Source organism: Nestor notabilis, unplaced genomic scaffold, assembly GCF_000696875.1.
Source record: "Nestor notabilis isolate BGI_N333 unplaced genomic scaffold, ASM69687v1 scaffold14402, whole genome shotgun sequence".
Classification (NCBI taxonomy): Eukaryota; Metazoa; Chordata; class Aves; order Psittaciformes; family Psittacidae; genus Nestor; species Nestor notabilis.
This window is the reverse complement of record NW_009917990.1, coordinates 4,756-27,098: the sequence shown is the minus strand read 5'-3', so window position 1 is coordinate 27,098 and position 22,343 is coordinate 4,756. Positions and strand designations below refer to the sequence as shown.

Genomic DNA, 22,343 nt, shown 5'->3' with positions numbered 1-22,343 from the left:
ATTTATTGATTACAGCTTACAAAATTTATATAAAATCTGTTTTAAATACTAGGAGAAAAGTGTTGCTGGCTAGATGGGAACAGTAGTCTTTGGTGCTGGCTAATTTTGTTTGGTTGTGGGTGTTTGGGTTTTGTTTGTTTGTCGGTTTGGGTTTTTTTTTTAACTTTGTGTGTATCCTACTAATGAGCAGAAACTTTCATATCCCCTTGCAATATGAATAGGATCTAACACCATATATTTCTGCAAGAACTGTAACACAATAGGAGCAGATTTGTAGAGCAGAACAGTTAGCACTAAGGACCTGGTACCTACGCTGCATGTGTTTGGGCTAGCCGTATTCTGGTCCCATGGACTGAATGGTGACTGCTGGTTTAAGTGCACTAGTTTTGTGCCTGGAGCACAAGTTTCAGTTTCATCTGAAAGAATCAAGTTTGCTCACTGTACTATGCAGCATGAGTTATGTCAAGAAAAGCAGGCTGTCCTGATGCAAAATGAAACATTAACACTGACACAGCCTACCTGTATTGCAATTTCACCTATAGAGCCATGGATTTTTTTTATGTAAATTGAAATTGCTTCTGGTTTCAGTGCTGAAAGCCTGCAGGTTGAATGGTTGTGTCAGCCATGATGATGACCACCACATATAAACGAGATTGTTAATATAGCCTAATGGTAGCTTATTAGTGTCTCTACTTAAAGAGGCAAAATAAGACACTTCAATTGCTTGTTTGTAATAGTCGAGACTCTTTAGCCATTAACAGCATTTTACTAATTTCCTTAGGAGTAAAAGTTTTGAAATTGTGATGATTTTTGTTGGCTTTAAGTAAAGCTTTTTGGTCAAACATGTGAGCTGTGTAAAATAAGGTGGCACTAAATTTCTTTACAAAACTCACTACGGAGTTGTCCCTAGCAACATAATGATTAATTGCAGAATTATAGAGCTAAACAAGTGAAGAACAAAAGTATTACCCTACTAGTGTATTTGGATCTGGTTTTATGCTAACCTTTGAAAACCTTTTCTAATGGTTGCAGGTGACACTTCCTGATTCAGCATGGACCGCTTTGAAGATCTATCAGATGAAGTGGATCATGCTTTCTTTGACAGTGATTTTGAGGAAGAGAAAAAGAAAGCTGAAGAAAATGGTGAATGCATAAAGAAGGAAAGTATGATGACAGCTCATACAGATCCCAACTTGGTTTCTATTTCAAAGAATGCAAAGTGTAATGAGGAGGAAAGTGAAGAAAAGCAGAAAGATTTTCAGAAGCATCAGTCCCTAAAAAGTAGCACAGGTTGTCTTGAAGATGCTTCATTTTTGTCACTTTCTCTAGTTGCAGAGAACGCAGGTGCATCTGGAATGACATCTGCATTAAGCAGTGGAATACTAGAGAATGTTCCTGCTGGAATCCCCAAGATAGTTAAAGAAGGTGAAGAAGATTATTATACAGATGAAGAAGATAGTAGTGATGATGACAAAAAACAGAAGGTTAGACCAAAGTCAGCTAAGCAGTCAAACAACATAAAAAAGGCTAGCAAAAAATATACTAATATCAGCTTCTCCTCCTCTTCCTCGTCTTCCTCCTCCTCATCTTCCTCTTCCTCATCCTCAAGCTCAGATACAGATGGTTCTGATACAGATTCTGATAGCTGCTTATCAGATTCATCTCATTCTTCCTCAAAGAGGAATGCTTGTAGAAATGCTCTTCTGTCTCCAAAACAAAAATGCGAGTCAGCAATGAAATTACTAGAAGAAAAACCAAAGCTGGTTGACTACATGGAGGAGTCTGAAGATACAGTGACTGATGTAACACCTCTGTCCACTCCAGACATCAGTCCCATCCAGTCTTTTGAACTTGCAGCATCAAATGATAAGAAACTTAAAGTAAAAAGACAGGAAAATGTGAACCAAGAATTACATGGTAATTTTGGAGAATTAAAGTACAACACAAATTTTTTTAAGCCTCTGTGGCTGGGAAATCCAATCTTATACCTGTATTTTTTTCATTAGATTCCGAGTTTGATCGCAGATGTAGTCAGAAAGTCTTGCATGATGCCATGGACCTGAATCAGCTTTTGAAAGGTGACTTCAAAATTTTCTTTGTAAAAAGTGTGATGTCTGTACATTGTTGAGAGCAATTGAGTTCTAATAGAGGCGAATGAGATTTTAATGTGCCACACGTATTTTGAAACTGGTTTGTGATTAAGCTGTGTTGATCTAATTCTTTGAAATCTTACATATGTAAGCAGTACTGATTCTACAGAGGAAAGAATGAGCATGTGTATAAGCATGTGTTGTTATGCATGTACCTAGAAGTAAGATATACAGATGGGCTGAATCTCAAAATAAGATTTGATATATTAACAAATTTTATGATAAACCAGCATATGCCTTTTGAGAAATCAAGATTTACTGGATTTACACCAACCTTTCTGATAAAAAGCTGGGTCATTAACCTTCAAAATTGAAAAGCAATTTAAAACTACACTGGATGGTAAGTAACATTCATTTATTTAAACTTGTGGTACCTTTTTGATAATTAAATTGAATTATTTGAAATTCTTTTTCTGAACTAAGTATCTGCTTTCTAAAATACCATGAAGTTAAGTAAAGATATTTTAAAGAGGAAAAATAGCAGATAATCTTCAGTAAAACTTGAAAGGTTGCTTCTTGCCAATAGATTAAATAAATCTTAATAATGAAGTCTGAGAGAGAGAAGTTGGAATCTCTTTCATTTCATTCATTGTAAGCATTCATTATGGGATGACAATGCACTGGATGATCTCACATGTGTATTTTAAGGTCTACACAGTGCTTTTGTACTTTTTTCCATGCCCCAGAGTTTTCAGTAGTAAAATCTATAGAGGAAGAGAGGCTTGGGTCAGGAAATCTGCTGATCTCAGGTGAGGAAAGCTTCTCACAGTGTAAGCCTGGTACATTTCAACCCAAGTTTGCTATATTGCTGTAGGTCATGGCACACTAAAAGTTTTTCAAGTATGTTGTATGCATCATTTAATTTATGAGTAGAAATGAGGAATTTACTTGTATGAAAAGAAAACCGTATTTCTGCTGGTATGGAAAGAAAACCTTACTTCTGCTGGTAAGAAAAGCAGAGCTACCCATTGAGAAAGGTAGAGCTGATTCTCATCTCTTGACAGTCCTTGTACTAGAAAAGGCTTTAACCACTTATCGAAACATAATGTTTGAGTTGTTGCTAGGCAATTGAAATTATGTCATCTTACATCTTTATTTGTACCCTGATACCAAGAAGCTATTTAATAACTAGTGATTATGAAAGGATTCATTTCATCCCTAAAAGAAATGAGTATTATAGCTCAGAGTATTCTCAGAGGTGAATCTCTGTTGGGAGTGTGTTTGTTTTTTTCCTAAAACTTAAAAAAAAATAAATTAAAAAAATAAAATAAAATTGAGCAATGAACTAGAATTCGTATCGCCTGGCAGTTAATGTTCCTGGTTAGCGTGCATATTACTCCCAAGTGCCTCTCTAAGTTGGCAAGCACAACATAACTTAATTACTTTGGGTATTTTGAAATTTAAATGGGGCAGGATTATTAATGGTGGAAAGTAACTAGGCTAGGAAAATAGGAGCTAATATTATTCTGAGTTATTGCTACCAGGTTTTTCCATACTCATTAAAAAAAAAAATATAAAATGCAAATCATTCCCTACCCCTCCCAGTCTGCATTAAATGTTCCTCAGAACTGCACAGGCATAAATAATGCTTTGAGCAAAACAGTGTAAGCTCAGACCTGAGTTCATGAGAGAGTATTTAAATGATTGTTAGTGTGTCTCAAATTTGGTTTTAAAGTATCATATTCTTCCAGTAATCTGTACAGATGGAGCATTTAATTTAAAGTTTTTTGTCAAATATGCTTGTAACATAGCTGGGCCTAAGCAGTTACAGGAGTTATGTGAGTTTAATTTCCCAACACCTCCAGAAACCTGTAGAGTTTCAATGTGATCTGTAAGTGCATTGTTTCTAGGGGACAATTTGTACAATTCTGTGCACTGGTAATGTGAACACTTGTCAAGACTAGAATCTCTTGTATTAAAAAGAATCACAAGAATAAAGAAAGGGAAGAAATCTGTTAAAAGCACATGGTATTCAAAGAACAAATTTGGGACTAGGACAAGAGCCTGGTTATTACATAGCAAGAAAGTTTGTGTTTCTTGAAATAGAATTAATTTGAAGCATTTAGAAAAAATGTTACAGTATTATATTCCTTTGATACATATTTGTGCTTATATTGCAAACTATTAATTTTTATAAACATTTAAAAAAATATTTAGATTTAAAAAATTATCATGTCCTTACAACTCCTAAAGCTATGCTTGTTCTTGATAGAAGCCAAATTTTAAGTTATGCTGTGCTGAATGATTTTGAATCTCACAAATAACATCATTTTAGTTGGAAATCTCACAGTCTCTGTGCTGTGTAGTGCACTTTGAATGCTTTTTAGGTGGGTATGGCTGTGCAGCTTTAGCACTGATTTTAGGAATAGTCTAAATATTGGCCAAACCAGAATATTGGTTGAGACCAGAAGTCTGAACAAGAGATTAAAAAAGATATGTGGTAACACTTGGTTACTACATCAGTAACAGTGAGCGTTACCAGCTCTATAACTTGCAGTGCAGCCTATTTGCCCGATGGAAAATAACTGAACTAGTTTTAGTCAAAATGGCAGAGCACTCTTGAGAGGAGATGCAGCAAGAAGGAAGACTGGTTATAAACATACACAGGGGAGAAATTGTGGAGCCCAGGTACCCATAAGCTACCACGCTAAGGTACGGAGTGCACACTCACACTATTTCAGTTGTAAGGAGCCTGCAGTTTGCAGTGGGAATGCTATTGCTCAAAACTGCAGGCCATAATGAAAGCAGAGATAGTGCAGGGTGGATGGGTAAATTTGGAACTTTTTGAATTGATCTCTGTTGTTTGTTTCCAAATCAGGGCCATGGCAGTGTCTGATGCTCACTTCAGAGTGGCTTGGAGTTCAGGTACTCTTTGCAGTACCCTTTCTGAGGAGCAGAGCCTCCTCTACTTGCTCGTATTGAAGCCCCGTGGCTGCAGAACTAAAACCAGCCTGGGTGATGTTACAATCTAGGTCTACCTGGACCATGTTGCTACTGGGCTTAGTGGTTACTTGTTAATTATTCCTGCATTGTGCATTCTTGGCTGTATCTCTGGTGCTGTTTTGGTAGCTGTGAACTGCTAAATTGTTTAATTGTTCTTGCTAGTGGTTTCTAGTTCTGTTCATGAAAATCACTTGCTGTTTGGGTAGCATACTTATTTAAAATGTGTATAACTGCTAAATATGTGATGCTTGAGTCCTCTCATATTTACAGACATGAAGTCAATGCTTAGCAGGCTTACATAATTTCCTTGTAATGCTGAGACTGATGTCATGTAGCTGTTGTCATTATGGTGTATGACTGTAAGAACTATTGTAGCACTGGCAAGTCAGACAGACATGCTAATTAGGAATTTAAGTATCTTATCAGTGTGGTCAAGAACATAGGTACTTGGAATTTCAGTTACTCAAGGTTAGTAGGGTTTATATTTTAAATAGATAAACCTTAACCTGATTTTTTGCCACCCACTTGGAAAAAATACAGGTGTGATTCTAACTTTTCAGATAGGAACACAGTTCTTCAGTTGTTTCATGATGTTACATAGATTTTTGTATGCAAGTCTTTTGTGAGTCACTGCTGTTTCCACTTTGCTATAAATCTTAAAGATATTTCAGAAAATCAATAACTTAAGAGCAGTATTCAGAACCCATAATAATAAATGTCAGAGTTATCTCGTCTGCTGTACTCTTGACTAATCTGAACACAGAGAATTAAATATGTCAAAACTGGTTTTGAAAGTACATTCATAAAGCTCCATGTTACAAAGCTGGGAATGAAAAATTTGAAAATATTCTGATGCTGTTTTGCTTGATCCCATGTCTTGATCCAACGTTCCATGTAATTTTAAGGAATTGAGGTTATGCAGATAAAGAGGTGGGTTAAGCATATGAGTGTGAACTAAGCACTTATCCATTTCCATCCCATTATGCTACAGACTTGCTCTCTGCCTTTAGACAAGTCTCTTGATTTCTGTAGTTCAGAATACAGAGTTGTATGCTAAAAATGCTGCATATCTTTATCCAAATTTATGTTGGGTATCAATACAATAGTAATGAGATTGCACAAGTTACATAGAGTGCTAAAGACTTCAGCACTTTGTGTTTTCTTCTCTGTAAAATGGGGTTGATACCTGCTTATTTTACAGAAGTGTCTGTGAGAATTAGTCTGTAAATCCATGGTATTAACTATTATTAACTTGAGGAGGTGGTGCGATGGGGTAAGTAGGACAATGGGCCACAGGCTGAGGGCCTGAATTGTATCCTTGAAGCTCTCATTGACCTGTATGCTCCCCGATAAATCTTTTTGCCTCTTCTGTGCTTCAGGTGTTCTACTGTAAAGCAGTCAGAGCTAACTTGGTAAACAGCACTGTGATATAAATACAATTATTATGAAAGTAAAAGCTGTGTCTTTCTGAATAAAAGCTATTGTAGAAAACTAAATAGCAGCTTCAACTGAACATAAAGCAATTGTTGGATTTTTTTTTTTTTCCCCCCCTAAAATCTGTCACTCAGGAAATAGAAGTTTTTTTATAACTGAAATTTTGTCCTCTTGGAGATACGTTATCTCTGTGCTCATTCATGCTGAACTAGTGGATTTGTAGAATAACTGTGAAACAATATCTAAATTTAAAGTAGACTAATATATAGATAACAGTTGAACTAAACATGTAGGTTTTAGTTAGTATGTTCATAGTTTGAACTAACTGTGTGTGTATGCGTATACATACGCATAATTTTTGCAGGTCTAGTAACTCATGTTGAGGTAGAAGAGCGATTATCATCTTATTCTTTATATTTAGAGTTTGAAATCAGATTGCAAATCTTTCAGGTTGTAAAGAGATCCACACTTTTCCAACATCCGTAAGAAAACATGGTGGTTGGGGGAAGAAAAGTCATGCACATGTAAAGTATCTGTTGTCTTTCTGATGACATCAAGAAATAACTAGCAGTCCTATTTAAGCATATTTAAATAGGGAAAATCTGTACATGAAAAGCACATTCTCCTTTTCTTAAACATCAAATCACGAATTCTCAAAAATTCTTTTTAAAAAAGAGTTCTGTGACTTGAAATAATGGATAGTCTAGGAAATACTTGTTTAGAGATAGTACAGGGAAATAGTTTTAGATTGAAACTATTAGACATTGATGAAGAACTGTGATTTAATCCTTTTGGGTTTTTTGAATGTGTTACAGATGTGGTAGTGGAGAAGTATAAGACGAAACACCAGGCAAACTCAAAAGTGTAAGCACTGAAGTGATTCAATGCATTTTCCTCTATTGGGATTGCAACAGATACACTGAAATATGCATGATTTTAATTTTAGCTTTAATGCCATTAGGACGGCTGTATCATCCTGTCCTAATGCATTTGACTTGCTAATTGTCATTTGTATTTTATATAAGGTTTGCCCTTTCTCACTTTGCAAGGTCATTTCAAGGCTTACGAATTGAAAGCAATAAACAGCTTGTTTATTGCTTAAGAGCAAGTCAGGTGTCTGTCCATGGAAACCAGCTTTTATAGAGATCCTGTGAATACCAGAGAATTTTCTTTTCCCTGCTTACCAGTAAATGAGAAGCAGACTGCACACTGTGCAAGTCTTTATGCAAATGCTGCTGCTTGTTTATTCCCTTCCCCCAAATTACTAGTTTATGGTCTGGCTGACAATGAAGTGGTAAGTAGGGATTTAGTTAAATTACTTATTACCTGCTGATAGGAGGACAAACTACAGGTAAATCATATTTAGTTGTTCCAGACTTACAAACTCTTTACAAACTTAAATTACAGCCTTAAACTGTAGTGTTGTCTCATGTCATTGGCTGCTGCAAAAATAGTCTTATAGATGATTCTAACACTTATGTGTGTGATTAAAGAGTAGTGTGGGTGCATTGTTGAATAAATCAATGAAATAACTTTGAAACTCAGATATTTGAGTTATATAACATTAACTGCACTGAAATATTTAGTAGCATTTAGAATAAATGCATTTACCTCTTACATGAGATCTGGATTCTTTTTTGTTAGTTGATAGTGAGTTGTCCCTGGTTTTGTAGGCTTTACTGACCACATGTAGATGCCTGCTGCCTTTGTCATGAAAGCAGTGTTGTTGCCAGTGAATGCTGGAGTACATTCAGTGCATACTGGACACACATGCCTTCTGTGGTTTACCTAGTTTTCTGACATAGTATGTGTGCAGAGAATAGACATTTGATGCTGTATGAGTGGTGCTTTGCAGAATGCAGTTTGGGCAGATTTTCAGCCAGGTAACTTGGGAAGTACTGGAAACTATTACTGCGGATGTGAAGTTCTGTGGTCATGCTGGACATAGAAATAGAGTCACCACTGCTTCAGGAAGACCTGCAAGACCTTTTGCTCACTGCTTCGTTATACTGCTACTGTGGTTTATTCGAGCATTATTTAAGGAGTAGTGTTTTCATGGATGCCCCCTGCCTTCTGTTTTTTTTTTATTAGGAACAAGCACTTACCCTGTAGTATTAGTTATCTTCTTTCAGCAGGTGGCATAGTATGCATTCTGTTGCTTGTCTCTTTTGTACTAAACTTTGAACTATTATGTTGCCCAGTTCCTAAGGAGACCAGTGTTGCATTTGCAGTGGTTTGGAAAAGTTTGTCTAGGGATAGGCTTCAGTCGGTTACTGCTTGTCTTGAAGTGGAGTTTGCAGCTTAAATTCTTCCATAACATAGAACTGAACTAAGTAAAACGCAACTCCATTTTATTAACTTATCAGATTGGCGAACAACAAACCAATTACATTTAATATATTATCTGATCCAGTGTTTTGGTGTATTGCACTACTGTTGCTGCAGAGGACTACTTGTGATATTTCAAATGTGGCTCTTAAGTCATACAGCAGGTTAACTGTAAAGAGATCAGTTGAGGAACTGATGAAATTTGTGAGGAACTAGAGAGTTTCAGATTGATCTTTTAACTCCGTCCCCTTGAAGAAAACATGCTGCTGCACATGTTGTATTTGGTCTAAACTTTTAGTGCAAATTTAATGACTCTTCTGTAATTCAGCAGAGATCAGTCACTGGTTTTTTGAAGTCTTCTGATCAGGCTTCACTGAGTAAGTTCACAGCAGAGCCTTCATGGTGATCTGAACAATTCTTTCACTTAATAATGTGTCTTTTGAGTTGTGATAAATCCAGTATTATCACTGTTAGCAAGTCCTTAACCTCAAGAGTTGTTAGAAAGCTGTTGGTAGCATTAAAGTCAGTTTCTACACTGAGTAAGTATAAATAATAGTGAGGCTAAGAATGAACAGTATAATGAAGAAAGTAGGCTGGAGTCTCTTTTATGCCTTCTGCAAATGAGAAAAGCTTTGTGGAGAGATGGTAAAAGGTTTGGATGAGGCACGGTAGAAGGAAAATATATTGAAAGGAAAAAGTTTTGTGAGAGGCTAAGGAAAGAAGGAAGAAAGAAGAGATGAATGAAAAAAGAAAAGTCTGTGTGTTGAGGGAATGTGAGAGTAAAGTTAGTACATTTTTGTCACGCTTTACTTGCATGCATATAAGCAGTAGTATCTGGTAGAGAAATGGATAGCAACGTACATAGATTTGCATTCGCACTAACTGCCTGAGAGCTTCTGGTAGAATCCGAGTAGTATTTAGTGCTGCAGAAGTTGCATACCACTGCCTTCTGGAGAGCTGAGTGTCAAAGCAGCACAGTGTAGCTACTGCTGCAGGGTTCCTTGAGTCATTATTTCTAAAAGCATTTACTGCCCAGCATTGGGAGGATATGTTTGATCCATACCCTTGCTCTGATTTTTGTTTGGGTTTGGTTTGTTGGGTTGTTGGTTTTTTGGTGGTGTTTTTTTATTTAGTCACAGTTGACAGGGTTTTTCCAGAAAAATGAGCAAGTCAGAAGATAATTAATTACCTTGATGCTTATTTATCTGTAAGCGCTTTTAGTCTGTTTACTGGTTGTAGTTCTTAACTGCATCATAAGAATATGCACTCTCCAGCTACCTTATAGAGAATTAAAACAATCATGTACCAGTGAAAACATGAAACCTGTATTTCTAATTAAAAATGTCCTCATTCAGAATGCCAGTGCCTTAAATGGAATTTTACTAGTTCACACCTCTCACAGAAGAAAGAGCTGTTTGAAATTTGCACTGACAGTTACTCAGAAGCTTAAATGTCTTTTGTAAAAGACTGCATCACCAGTAGCATTGGTGCCAGTAAGCGAGGCCAAGACTTCAGTTGAAAAATTATTCTTTGCCACAGCCTTGCATCTGATGTGCAGTCTTGTTTAACCTGTGAGATGCTATGGATGTAAGGCAGAAGATTAAATTGTCTTTCATAGCTTTGTGATAATACAATTATCAATTATGTAACATGATATATAATAAGTACCTTCCTGAAATGGTTGTTCAAATTACTTTCTCCCAGCTGTGTTCTGCAGTGCTAGTTTTGCATGTTCCCATAAGGACATAATTATTTTGTACTGAGAAATACATTGCAGCTTGATGTTATCATGTGAATTGTGTGGCTCTAGTTATTTTCTGTGCATTTCTTTTTGTCCCTTGTAGGTGTATCCAGATGAGTCTCATGCCAGGTTTGTCTCCTCAAATGGTGTTGATGGCTGTTCTAGTCTTCCCTTAAGAATAACTTACTGAATTTTAAAGATGCTTTTCAAGATACTTATACTTTATTAACGTGTTGGTTGGCACACTTGCTCTGCACTAGTTTACGATGTGTCTGGTTTTGAGGTGATTTGCATTTTCTCTTGACAGAACTATTCACTAAAGTGAACAACCTCACAGTTTAACAGCTGCCATTGGGCACTTCTTGCTTATATTGGCTACTGTACTGATGGTGCAAGCTTACTAATTTCCAGAGGGATTTTGAGATTCATTAACTGTTTGGATTTTAAGTTCTAGGTACTGTTTCTAAACATTGCTAAGACATCAGCAATATTTGAATCAATTCTGGAGTAAACTCAGTTGAGATACTGCAAGGAAGTGTTAATGTTGTTTTGAAGTAAGAACACGCTCATCATTCTTTGAGGTTTTTAAGCTATTAAAGGCTGCCTCAGACATCCCTTGCCAAAAAACTGCTTATGCTGGAAGTGTTTGCTAAGGAAATATTACTGCATGCCTGGTTTGGAGGGGTTTGCTTTGTTGTGTTTTTTTGTTTGGTTAGTTCTTTATTTCATTATTTTTCTCAGAGCTGCTGCTTTGGATGCTTTTTTTTTTATTGTATGTTGGGCTTCTAGGGGTAAAAGTGAGTGGTATCTTCTGGAGGCACTGTGATATTGGAGGAATGTGGGAACGGCTTGAATAAGGCTTCCTTGTCTGTGTCTGAGATCAAAAAATCTGTTAGATGTAAGCTGGTACTGCCATTCCTGTAACATAGGTAATGCAGTGGTTTGATGGGGTGATATCATGACAGCGAAACTCATAAAGCAGTTGCCGGAAGATGTGCTGCAGAGCTTTAGGAAGCAAAGGCTTAGAAGTAGGTCAGTAGCAAAGCTCCAGTGAACTATAATAAACATAGCTGGCTCTGGCTGAGAGTGAGACTTTCCAGTTATATTACCTTGCAATTGTGAAGGCCTGTCTTGCTGTGTATTTTCAAGTGTGCATTCTTTGTTCTTTTGTCTTGCAACCTCATAGCTTGGTCTGTTGTTTTTTACTGGTTTAAATTGCCATGCCCCAGTAATTTTTCTTGTCTTATGCATGCTCACTCATTTCTCTCCATCAGTTAAATTTAATTTTCATCTTTCCCTTTACAATTCCTACACCAACATGATGCAGGGTTACTTGGAGCAAAGGGTCAACAAAATCACTTCAGGAAATGCATGTTGTATCTCTGAGACATGCTTCCCCAGTGTCAGTTTCCTGTCTGAAACATCATTTCTGTTCCACCTCTCAGCTGAGAGATATTTTGGATATCTTTGGAGCAAAACTTAAATCTCTTTCCATGTACAAACATCTAACTATTAATTTACGGTTTAATTCTTGGTTCTGAAAGTTATTTGTAGTCCTGGCTTCCTGAGCTGTGTTTTCTATGACTTAGAAAATTTCTCTGATGCCTATATAGGTGCCATAAATGATAGCACTGTGATGGTGATTGTTCAGCGTTGCTTTAGTGCTGCGTAATGTTAGCTCCATTCACATATAAGTATAATTGTCTGCGCTGATTGCCGGTACCATGGTAACTAAAGTAGAAATATTTGAGGATGGAAGTTGGAGCATGTTGTGTCAGTGTAAAAGTTAGAGGTAAAGGTAGAGCTCAGGAGTGATCAGAGTAGAAGGGGGGGATGAGGAATACTGACTATGCAGAAGGAACAACTATGCACGTAAGGCCGATTTATATTCTGATTCTACACAAATGCTTACAAATGTAAGCTGTGTGCATATTGCTGAGTCCTTTGTGCTGCTCAGTTATTTGCTGCAGCTGTTCAATTCCTCTTGATTACTGGTCATAAACAGAGAGGAGGGGGATTCCTGGTGAGAAGGAAGCAGATGGGTTTTAACTAAAGCCAAAATGAGACTTGATTTTTTTTTTTTTGTGGTGAAACTTTTTTAAAATCAATGTACTGAAGACAACTGAATATCACTGAAAAACTCTGAAATGCCTAAATTTGGAATTCAGATGGTGGGAGGTGAAACATACCTTGGTTTTTCAGGTCTATAAATAAATCCCAATAATAGAATGCAAGATTTGTGCTTAGTTTGGGTTTTTAACCTGAGTATTTTACTTTATTCCATTTTAAAGCTTTCCTGCAGTTGGAGAAAAAAGATCAGAAACTAAACATCAATCACCCATCTAAAGGAAGAAGGAGAAATTATTCTTTCACAAGTGAAGAAGTAAAAAAGATTGATCGGGAAAACCAAAGGTTGCTAAAAGAACTGTCCAGACAGTCTGCAAAGCCAAGAAGAAGTACCCCATTGAAGAAGCCGTCTTTACCTCCTCCTAAATTGTACCACAGTGCCCTCAACAGGCAAAAGGAGCAGCAAAGAATTGAAAGAGAGAACCTGGTGAGTTTTGAGAACTGATTTGGATCAGTAAATAGAGGACTGTTTGTTGTCAGACTACTGCTGAATACTTACAAAACTGGTAAGGCAGCACTTGGAGCTTTAGTTTAGTAAGTCTGCAGTGAATTTCTGTTACTATGCTGTTTGCATGATTGTTCACATGTTTTTTGGGGGAGAGGAATGATGCTTTTTTAAGATGAAAGTAGTTTTTAGTTTATATGAGTTTGCTTCAGTGTCACTCAATTTAAGAGGAACATAACAACCGTTACTGTTAACGTGCTCATAACTTTGGATAGCGGTCTGACTATTCATCCTGCTTCATGCATCATGATTACTAGTTTCTCAAGAACAGTCTTGCAAAAAATATCGCAGTCAATATGATAGCATCAAACCCATTATATTTGAAATGGAGAGGATACAATATGAAAGTCAGTTTTGGGTTTTGACTCATTTTGTAGCTATCTGTCTCTTTCCATATTTGTAGCACTCTGCTTGTCATAGTGTTTGAACATAAGGGCAATCACAATAACTTTAGTGGGAAACAGAAATTCAGACTCTTTTATAAGGATATTGGCAGAGTTGTCAAATTAAAAACCAGTACTGGTTTGAGTAAGATTTTTAGTGATTGAACTGTAATCATAGAATCACAGAATAGTTTGGTTTGGAAAGGACCTTAAGATCTTTTAGTTCTAACCCTCTTGCCATGGACAGAGACACCTTGCACTAAACCATGTCACCCGAAACTCCATCCAGCCTGGCCTTGAACACTGCCAGGGATGGTCATTTTCATGTCTCCTGGTTGTTCATTACTGTCTTTGAAAAGGAGATTAAAATATAGTTAAAATATTTGGGAAACTTAGAGTGGAAGTGGTTTATTAATTTTTTTTTTTTTTTTTCATGTGTAAGTTCCAATTTCCTTTTATGTGGATAGACAGGTCCTGAGTCAGTATGGGGAAAGTATAATCAGCCTATTCGGGAAAATCCATTAGGTTTTAGTTCTTCCAGCTTTCAGGCATCTGGATTGTTAAAACTTTCTCCCCAGCTCCACTAGACTAGGATTGGCCAAAATAACATTATACTTCACACAGTGAAATAATTTGGCATAAACACTTGTTTCAGATGTGCTATACTTCTTATTGTCTGGGGAAGAAATGCCTTTAGGCTTTGGTGTGTTGAGGTTAGTAGGAGGGCTTTCCTGTTGTATTGTGGGGTTGGGGCTTTTTTCAGTGGTTGTTTTGTTTGTTTAAAATGTTGAAAGCAGGATTTGTTCTTCCATGTGAACTTTGGTAGTAAGAGTGTACTCTTAATCTATGGGGAGGAAGAGCTGTGTCACAGTTGCTTAGTAGTATGCTATGCTACATAATAAATAATCACTGTAAATTAATGTATATGATATTTTACAATGTCTTTCGGTAAACAGAAGTGTACAAACCTTTTCTTTTATGACATATTGCAATGTTTGTCCAAGAATGTCTCACCTTTGCAGCCTTCAGATCAAAAATTCAGCAAACCTAAAGAGATACATTGATATTTCACATGTTGCTGTTCCAGTACATGTTAGAGATGAAAGGTGGTTGCTTGTAGTCCTAGAAATAATATCCTTCATTAACTTGTTCGTTTATGCGTTAGTTGTTGTCGTCAGCAGTATGAGCGGACATGTTTGGTATCAGAGTAGTTCCTTAGAATTTATGTTAAGACATGGTGCTATTTTAGACTATAAAAACATTTGGTTTACTCTTCTCCCCCAACGCAGGATGATAGATACTGCTCTCTTTGGAAGCGTGTGTTTTCTTTAACATTGTTATCACTTTTGAGCAATTCTGTTTACTTTTTTATTCTGTTTGAAGTGTATGTGCACCTAAAGCATCACAGTTCTAACAAACTGATTTTCTAGCACTACTTGGGAGTACAAGTATGACATGCTTTCTCAGAGACTGCAAAGAAAAGAGCTGCCCTATCCTGCCTATTGATGAGGGGTTTTGCTTTATATAGCTAAAAGTATGTGCTTTATGAACGTGTTGTTCTGGTCAGCAGCTTTCTTCACCTTTGTGGATTGAAGAGCTGGAGTTCCATGGAACTTCCTTAGCAATCTTCTATTACTTGGCAGGAATTTTTTTTTCTCTACAAGGTCCAAGGTACTGCGTACAGGACTTGCTGCTTGATACACCTTTGTGAAATGTTTGTTAGAGAAGGTTGCAGGGTTTTGTAAGTAATTCAATAGTACAAATGTACAACAATACTCTGTGCAGGGGGATAAAGAGTTTTGATGCAGAGATGGATTTTATTTTATTTTTTCGTCTGATTATAGCTTTTATAACTTCTTGTCCTAAGATTACCACCTTGTCTAGGGAAAACTTTCTCACTAGAATATTCTTGGAGTAATGCCTGTATTTACTGTTACCAGAAAGACAGCATGATTTCTGGTGCAGGCATTTAGCATCAGGGGCTTTGCAGTGGAAGTAATTAAAATAAATATTAGGAAATTAGAGAGGAATAGTGGTAGGTCTATGGAAGGGTGCATAGAGGTACAGGGGGAATATACCTTGCTCCCGCAGACTCTGCTAGAAAAAGTTATGATGGCATAAAAAGACGCCTTGCTCTGAAGAGCAGTAGTTATAAGGTAGTGACTAGCAATGTATGGAAAAAGCACAATTAGCAAAATTGATCACTGCTAAAATTAATGTCAGAATTTTGTACTTGCTGCTTTTGACTCTGTGCTTTCATAAGGGGAACCTGCTTCTAATTGCTTATCTGAGCTAGCATGACTTGAGTGTTTGAAGATACTCTCAACCCTGTCTCCTCTCCAGTGGAAAGGGACAGAAGTGTGACTGATACTTTTTTCTTTTCCCATGTGTGCATATATGTGTGTCTATCTGTGCTGACATATTAATTATTTCTGCCAGTATAAATAGGATGCTCAACTTCATAGACTGGACACTACACACCATTTAAGCTTTTAATGGTTTCTTGTGTGGTGCAAAAATCTGTACTGGTATATACAGGTAAGTATTTGGGGACCTTGCAATACAAATTTGCAGCCACCGCACCATTCTTCAGTCACTTTAGATAAACTTAGAAGTAACTAATATCCGTGCTATTTTTTTACAGGGTTGTTTTTTCCTCATTTTTCTTAATTCTGACTAGGATTTAGGTGTTAGATGACCTCAGTGAGCTAAACTGCTGTGTTCAGCCAAGTTCCTAGGGAACAAGTGACCTTTTTGAGTTAACACTGGAGGTTCTTGTCAGGTCAGGGACAGCAGTTCTCAAACTTTAGATCAAAGGGGATGACTATATTCTCTCCTTTTGTGGATATTTGGTCTTCCTTTGCATCCCTGTGCATTCATTCCCTCATTGCATACTCGCCTAAAAGGTACCCTAAGCTCCACAGATCCAACTATGATCCCAATTCCAGTATAGTCACCTTCCCTCACAAATAAAAGTAACCACTTACAGTGTTTCTCTGCCAGGGCTGTCTCTCTTTTCACCTAGTTGGTTCCTGAAGCCATCTGTGCTGCAGGGGTCATCAGTGCTTCCCCCCACCACTTGCTCTATTTGATGTGGCCTTTACCAGCACAAAAACCCTTCAGCAAAACTCTGTTCTATCTCTTGCAGTCTGTGTTTTGTCTTGCTGGAAAACCTGAACCGCCTTTACAAATGCAGGTCCTGTGTTGCTGTAAATGAATGTGCATTCATTTGCCTCCACTTGATTTAATGGTCAGGTCTTTTTGTGGTCTGCTGATTCCTGACCCAGAGGAGACTCCTGAACACTGCTGTGGTAATTGTAATAAAGGCTGATGGGCAGTTCAAGGAAAATTTTTATTACTTGCACACTGTACTCTTAGGCTGCTTCCCCTGTGGTGATGCCAGGAAAACCTGATAACTGTTCAGTTAAAAAGACTTTCCTGTAGATTGAAGAACTTCAGGAGTTTTTTGTCATTTTGAATTTGTCAGGTTAGAGCTAATTAATGTAACTGGCGGTTGAAGAAAATGACCAATACTTGTACTGATAAGAACAGAAAGCTGTTCTTGAATGCACTGTTATCTCCTTCCCCCTCCCCCACCTGGACTCCGCAAAGGGATAGTGTGGTCACTAACATCAGTGACATTAGAGGAGGCATAATATAAATAAATTTGAACAGCTGTCAGGGCACACTGGTCAGCTGGTTAGGATTCAAAGGAGGTGAAACTGGAGCCTTCATGCATTGAAAAAGCAAAGTTAACCAAGAAAAAGTAATGTTGTTTTACCTTCTCTCCAAACTCAATGTAGGAGTACTGGATTTTCAGTGGTTTTTTTTTTTTTTTTTTTTTTCAATGTAGCTTCTCAAACACTCACTAAAGAATAAAAGAAGTAAACCTGTGTCCCCATTCCCCTCCCCCCCCCCCCCGCCTTTTCTGACTGAGAGTGTTAAAGTTGGCATAAGTACTCTCCTGATATGTCCAAAATTTGAATTAGTAGCATTTTTTGTGTCCTCCTGTATAGTAGCAATCTTTTGCTACAGTGCCAGGTTCCTTTGTTCTCCAGTTGTTGGCAATCTGATGTTTCCTCTGTCACTGACAGTATGTATTTTAGTGTCTTTCTAGATAGTAATCTATGTCCAGATGCCTAGATTTATAGAGGATTATCCCATTCCTAGAAGGTAGTAATGTGGGAATACCTGTGATTCTCCTCCCTCCCCCCCCTTGTTTATATTATTCTACTTTTAATGTAAACTATTATAATAAAGTAAAAGAGGATAGGGAAAAGAGAAGGCTTGGGAGGCTTTTGTCAAGCTGGATGGTCATCAGTGATAGGATATTATATATGTATTGACTTCAGTCAAGAGCTCTGAGGAGCTACAATACAGGTTAGAGCAACTAATGACATTCCTGCCATTAGTCCACTAGTGTCTGTTACTCTTCTTTTTTCTTTTTCTTTCCTTTTTTTTTTGTTCCTTATTCTTTAAATCTGATTGGGAATATATATTTGGTTCCAAACACCTGGATAATGTTAATGTGATTTGATTCGTGGTCATTAAGATCAATGACGAAATTTCTATTTACTTTACTGATGCAGGAGTAGGGCTCCAGAGATTTAGCGCTTCAAAAGAACAAGAAGACTGGCAATGTTCTTCAGTCCATTTCTCAAAAGTAGAACATAATGAAAGAATTAGTAGATTTATATGAATAATTGAAAAAGAACATTTGTTCAAGGTACTTGTACCATTGTACAAGATAGTTTCTCTGTTAAGGACCTCAAGACTGTAGGATTGGTAATAAAAACATAACAATCAAATTAATTCTGGGTTATAGATAGAGTAGGTCAGGACTGCCATTTTAATGTGTTGATGAGTTCATTTTTGTATACAGCAGGCTATTCTCCAAACTGCAAAATTCACAACTGCAAATAGCATGTAATGTAACATGCCCTTGGTACAACTCACAGCAGCGGGCAAGGGAACCACAGGAGCTGTTCTCTCATTCTTTAGAAGAGCTTTTCTTAGAACACTTCTGCACTACAGAATCTGTATCTGTTCTTTCCATAGCTCAGGGCTGTATCAAGTGCAGTGTAACCTGTTCAGAAAGTAATATTGTAGTGCTAAAGAAGTCTCTCTTTTTGCTTTGGTAATGGGTTGGTACCTGTCAAAATACAAGCATAAAAGCAAAGGCAGAGAATTGTATTTAAACTAGAATAAAGTAGGCACATATATATATATATATATATATATACACACACATATACTTATATCTATATATACACACACACACATATATATATATAGTATGTTTAGGATCAAGCTTGAAATCACTGCAGTGTTAAGGTGAGCAAATTCTATAAGGCAGTTACAGTTGGAGTGCAGAGTTGAAACATGCTCGATTCTCGTAGGGATGTCACTTCTATGATTTACCCAATCCATTTGAACTGACCGTGTAGAGAGCTTCCATTTCTAATACTGAAGGAAAATAAGTGATATCTGCAAGTCTATATGTATGTAGTTGTATTAGGAAATGCGGCTGCAGTTGAGTAAAATGTTTGATGTAACATTTAGAGTCAAGTCTACCATTTCATGTTCTGCAGCTGGCTTTAGTGAAGAGCTATTTCTAGCTGAAGTCCTTCCTTTGACTTTTGCTTATGTCGGTATTTCCACTTGATGATGAACTGACTGTCACTTGGTACGAGCACTTGTGACATATTATGTCTGAGCCAAAATCACTTGTCGTTTCTCAGTGCCCGTGCATAAACTATCAAGAGTTTGTAGATTCCTGTTACAGCTGGACGAAGACATCCTGTGAATACTATACTGTATCTTAAGTCACTTTCCATTATTTATTTTTATTCTTTTAAAAAAAACCCATCGGTCCTGACTGGGAGTGGGGAAGAATGATCATACAAAGTGCAGTTTTATGGCTATACAGACAGATTCTTGACTTCTACCATATAAGTATGCATCTAGACCATACATCCTTACTAACAGAGTTATTTTTAGTACTTTGGAGACTTACATAATCACAGTTTGCATTGTCTGCCTTTGGTAGGATGCATGTCATAACCTTGAACAGGAATGGTTTGGTCATTGCCTAATGTTTGAAGGCCATCAGATGAATTGATTTGTAGATTTATGTGAGGCAATTACTGGAAGCAAAATGTGTGTGAAGTTGTATGTGGGTACTTCCAAATCTGTCCTGCCATCAGTTTGGGGGTGGGTTTTGTGGTTTGGTTTGGTCTGGTCTGGTTTGTTGAATTGGTTTTGGTTTTTTGGTTTGTTTTTTGTTTGTTTGTTTGTGTTTAGTTGGTTTTTTTTTTTTCTTGGATTATGGAATTCCTAAAACTGATAAATCCTGTTTCAAGTAGATGTAGTTACACAGAATGAGAAACTGTATTTCACAAATATTGGGTAATGACAGTTCTAATTTAATGCTGCTGCATGATTGCCGGGGTTAATTTCAACAAGAAGAAATGATGTCTGTAACAATGGTTTCAACTAATTTTCAACCCTTAGAATTACATTATGGATAAAATAAAGAGTGTCCTCTGTATGTTTGTGCTTTCCTTTTGACATTACTTTCACAGAACTGAGTCAGTAATTCTCTCTGGGGATCTAAGGCAATATAAAACAGTCTAACTAGTTTGCAAAGCAAAGATTTGTTTAAAAAAACCCCCAACAACTTCTTGTCCTTCTGGAAGTTTAGAAGAGAAGTAACCAAAGGTGGGATTATGAGAGTGCAGCCCAGTTTCTCCCCAGCTTGACTGGAAACAGATGCGTTTCAAGTTACAGTAAAGTAGAAAGAACTACGGGGTACTAAAGATGTACTCAACATAGAATTGATATGTAAGGGATAGTTACTGTTTGTGTCATAATACTGAGAAAATAATTGAATGCAAGCAGAATAGCCCGTGGTTGTCACAGTGGAGGAGTTCATGTTGTGCAGTTGTAAAAATCGGGGGGGAGTTTTGCAGTTCACATAAAAATGTATTTGTGAATGTTTGTTTCTGTAGCTTCATGTTCATTCTTTCTCTTTCTTGATGATATTTTTCTTTGATACTAAGGCACTCCTGAAAAGACTGGAAGCGGTGAAACCAACACCTGGTATGAGGCGTAATGAACAACTGCTGGACTATCAGCGCCAGATGAGTTACATAGGTTCTTCTCCTTCTGTAAGAAGAGGAAAATCTGCTTTCAGCCATCTTAGTCCTTTAAGTAAGTACTTGAAAGTTGCAGATTCTTGCATTTCTTTGCATGTGTTTATCTTTTTATAATTCAGAATTGTGAAGCACTTACTGCTAGGAATAGCATATAAGTTCCTTTCTCTTCCTTAGACTGATCATTTATTACAGAAATCTTTAACATGAATTTTTTTTAGTCATACCAAAAGTACGATGACCATATGCATTGTTTACTTACCATGCTAAATTTCTAAGAAATGATCTTGTTAATCATCTTTTCCAAGAAGGTCTCATTTTGCCAATAGCATTTATTGACAGGAGAACAGAAGTGGGGGGGGAAACCCAACACAAAAACCCCAAAGAAGATTCAAATTCTCATTCAGTGAATCTACTGACAGTAGCCTTGTTTCTCTCAGAAATTGTCTGTGTAATAGTTGGAAGTAGATTATGTGTCCCCATAGAGCCATACATGTGTTGGGTTAAAGAACTACAGCACTGTGGCATGGGCTTGAATTCTTTGTCCTTAGCATTTATGAACAGCTCATAATGTTTTGGGTTTGTATTCAACTTACTCAGATTTATTGATGTTTTGTTTTTTTTTTCTGGAAACTATGGTAATGAGCGTAGCAGTACTAATATAGCATGAAATTTTCTGTTGTACTAAGCATAAGCATTCTCATAGTCTTTGTGTGTGTGTGTGTTAACAGGAGCATCCTATTCAAGAGCATCCGCTGTACCAACTACAATGAGCCAGAGGAATGAAAAACCCATACCTGATTCAGCCAGTGGGGCATTGCAGAGACCTAAACCCACTACTGTTCGTGCTGCTTGGTTATAAATGCATTCTTTGCCTCACATTTTGAGATGATCCTCAGCCTTTTACTTTTTAGTGCTTTTGTAAATTCTGTGGGCAAAAATATTTCCTGCATTGTTGAGTGATTAAAATTCATTGCGTATAAAATAATTGCTTATAAAATGGTGTTAAGTGAACACTTGCACTTCAGTCGGTGTTTTCCATGACAAGAAGAACTTAAGGGTATTTAAATGGTCAAGTTAAATAGAAAATGCTAATTACTATGTTACTCTCAGATCGTAAGTGGCATTTGTATCCATAACATGGAAGGACAGCATTGCTGCACTACACGCACAAGATGTAAAGAAAACCTTTAATAATATTTTAAAATACTGCATTAAACTCATGTGATTAATTCCTGGATTGTCCTTAATTCCTAGCTTTTCATCCTGGCTTTAGGTAAGCCTTCTGAACTTTGTGGTCATGTTCTTATGACTGAAAGAATCTTCTCTTTACAGCAGCATGAAGGGGTGAAAAGCAGATTGTGTATTCCTGCATGGTTAGCTAGAATATTAAGACTGCAGATGATGTTCTGCTACTCTTGCACTCCAGGTGTTGAATGTTTGTTTTGTATTCAAGGCTGTGTCTCTTCCAGATTTAAAAGAATGTTGGAACCTTCATGTAGGAAAGAAGCATCTAATGCTACTTGAACAAGAGTAAAAACTGAAGTGAACAATAGTTTCAAATTCATTCTAAACAAG

At 37.0% G+C, this 22,343-nt stretch overlaps 1 protein-coding gene across 1 annotated transcript; it reads left to right on the top strand.

Annotated features, from left to right (window-relative positions):
* The first annotated feature begins 1,052 nt into the window (after positions 1 to 1,052).
* CFAP97 (cilia and flagella associated protein 97) lies at positions 1,053 to 21,627 on the top strand. The gene is made up of 5 exons (XM_010009504.1): positions 1,053 to 1,917; positions 2,007 to 2,078; positions 12,888 to 13,150; positions 20,673 to 20,823; positions 21,497 to 21,627. The coding sequence occupies exons 1-5, from the start codon at positions 1,053 to 1,055 to the stop codon at positions 21,625 to 21,627; spliced, it is 1,482 nt and encodes a 493-aa protein (XP_010007806.1).
* The last annotated feature ends 716 nt before the right edge of the window (positions 21,628 to 22,343 follow it).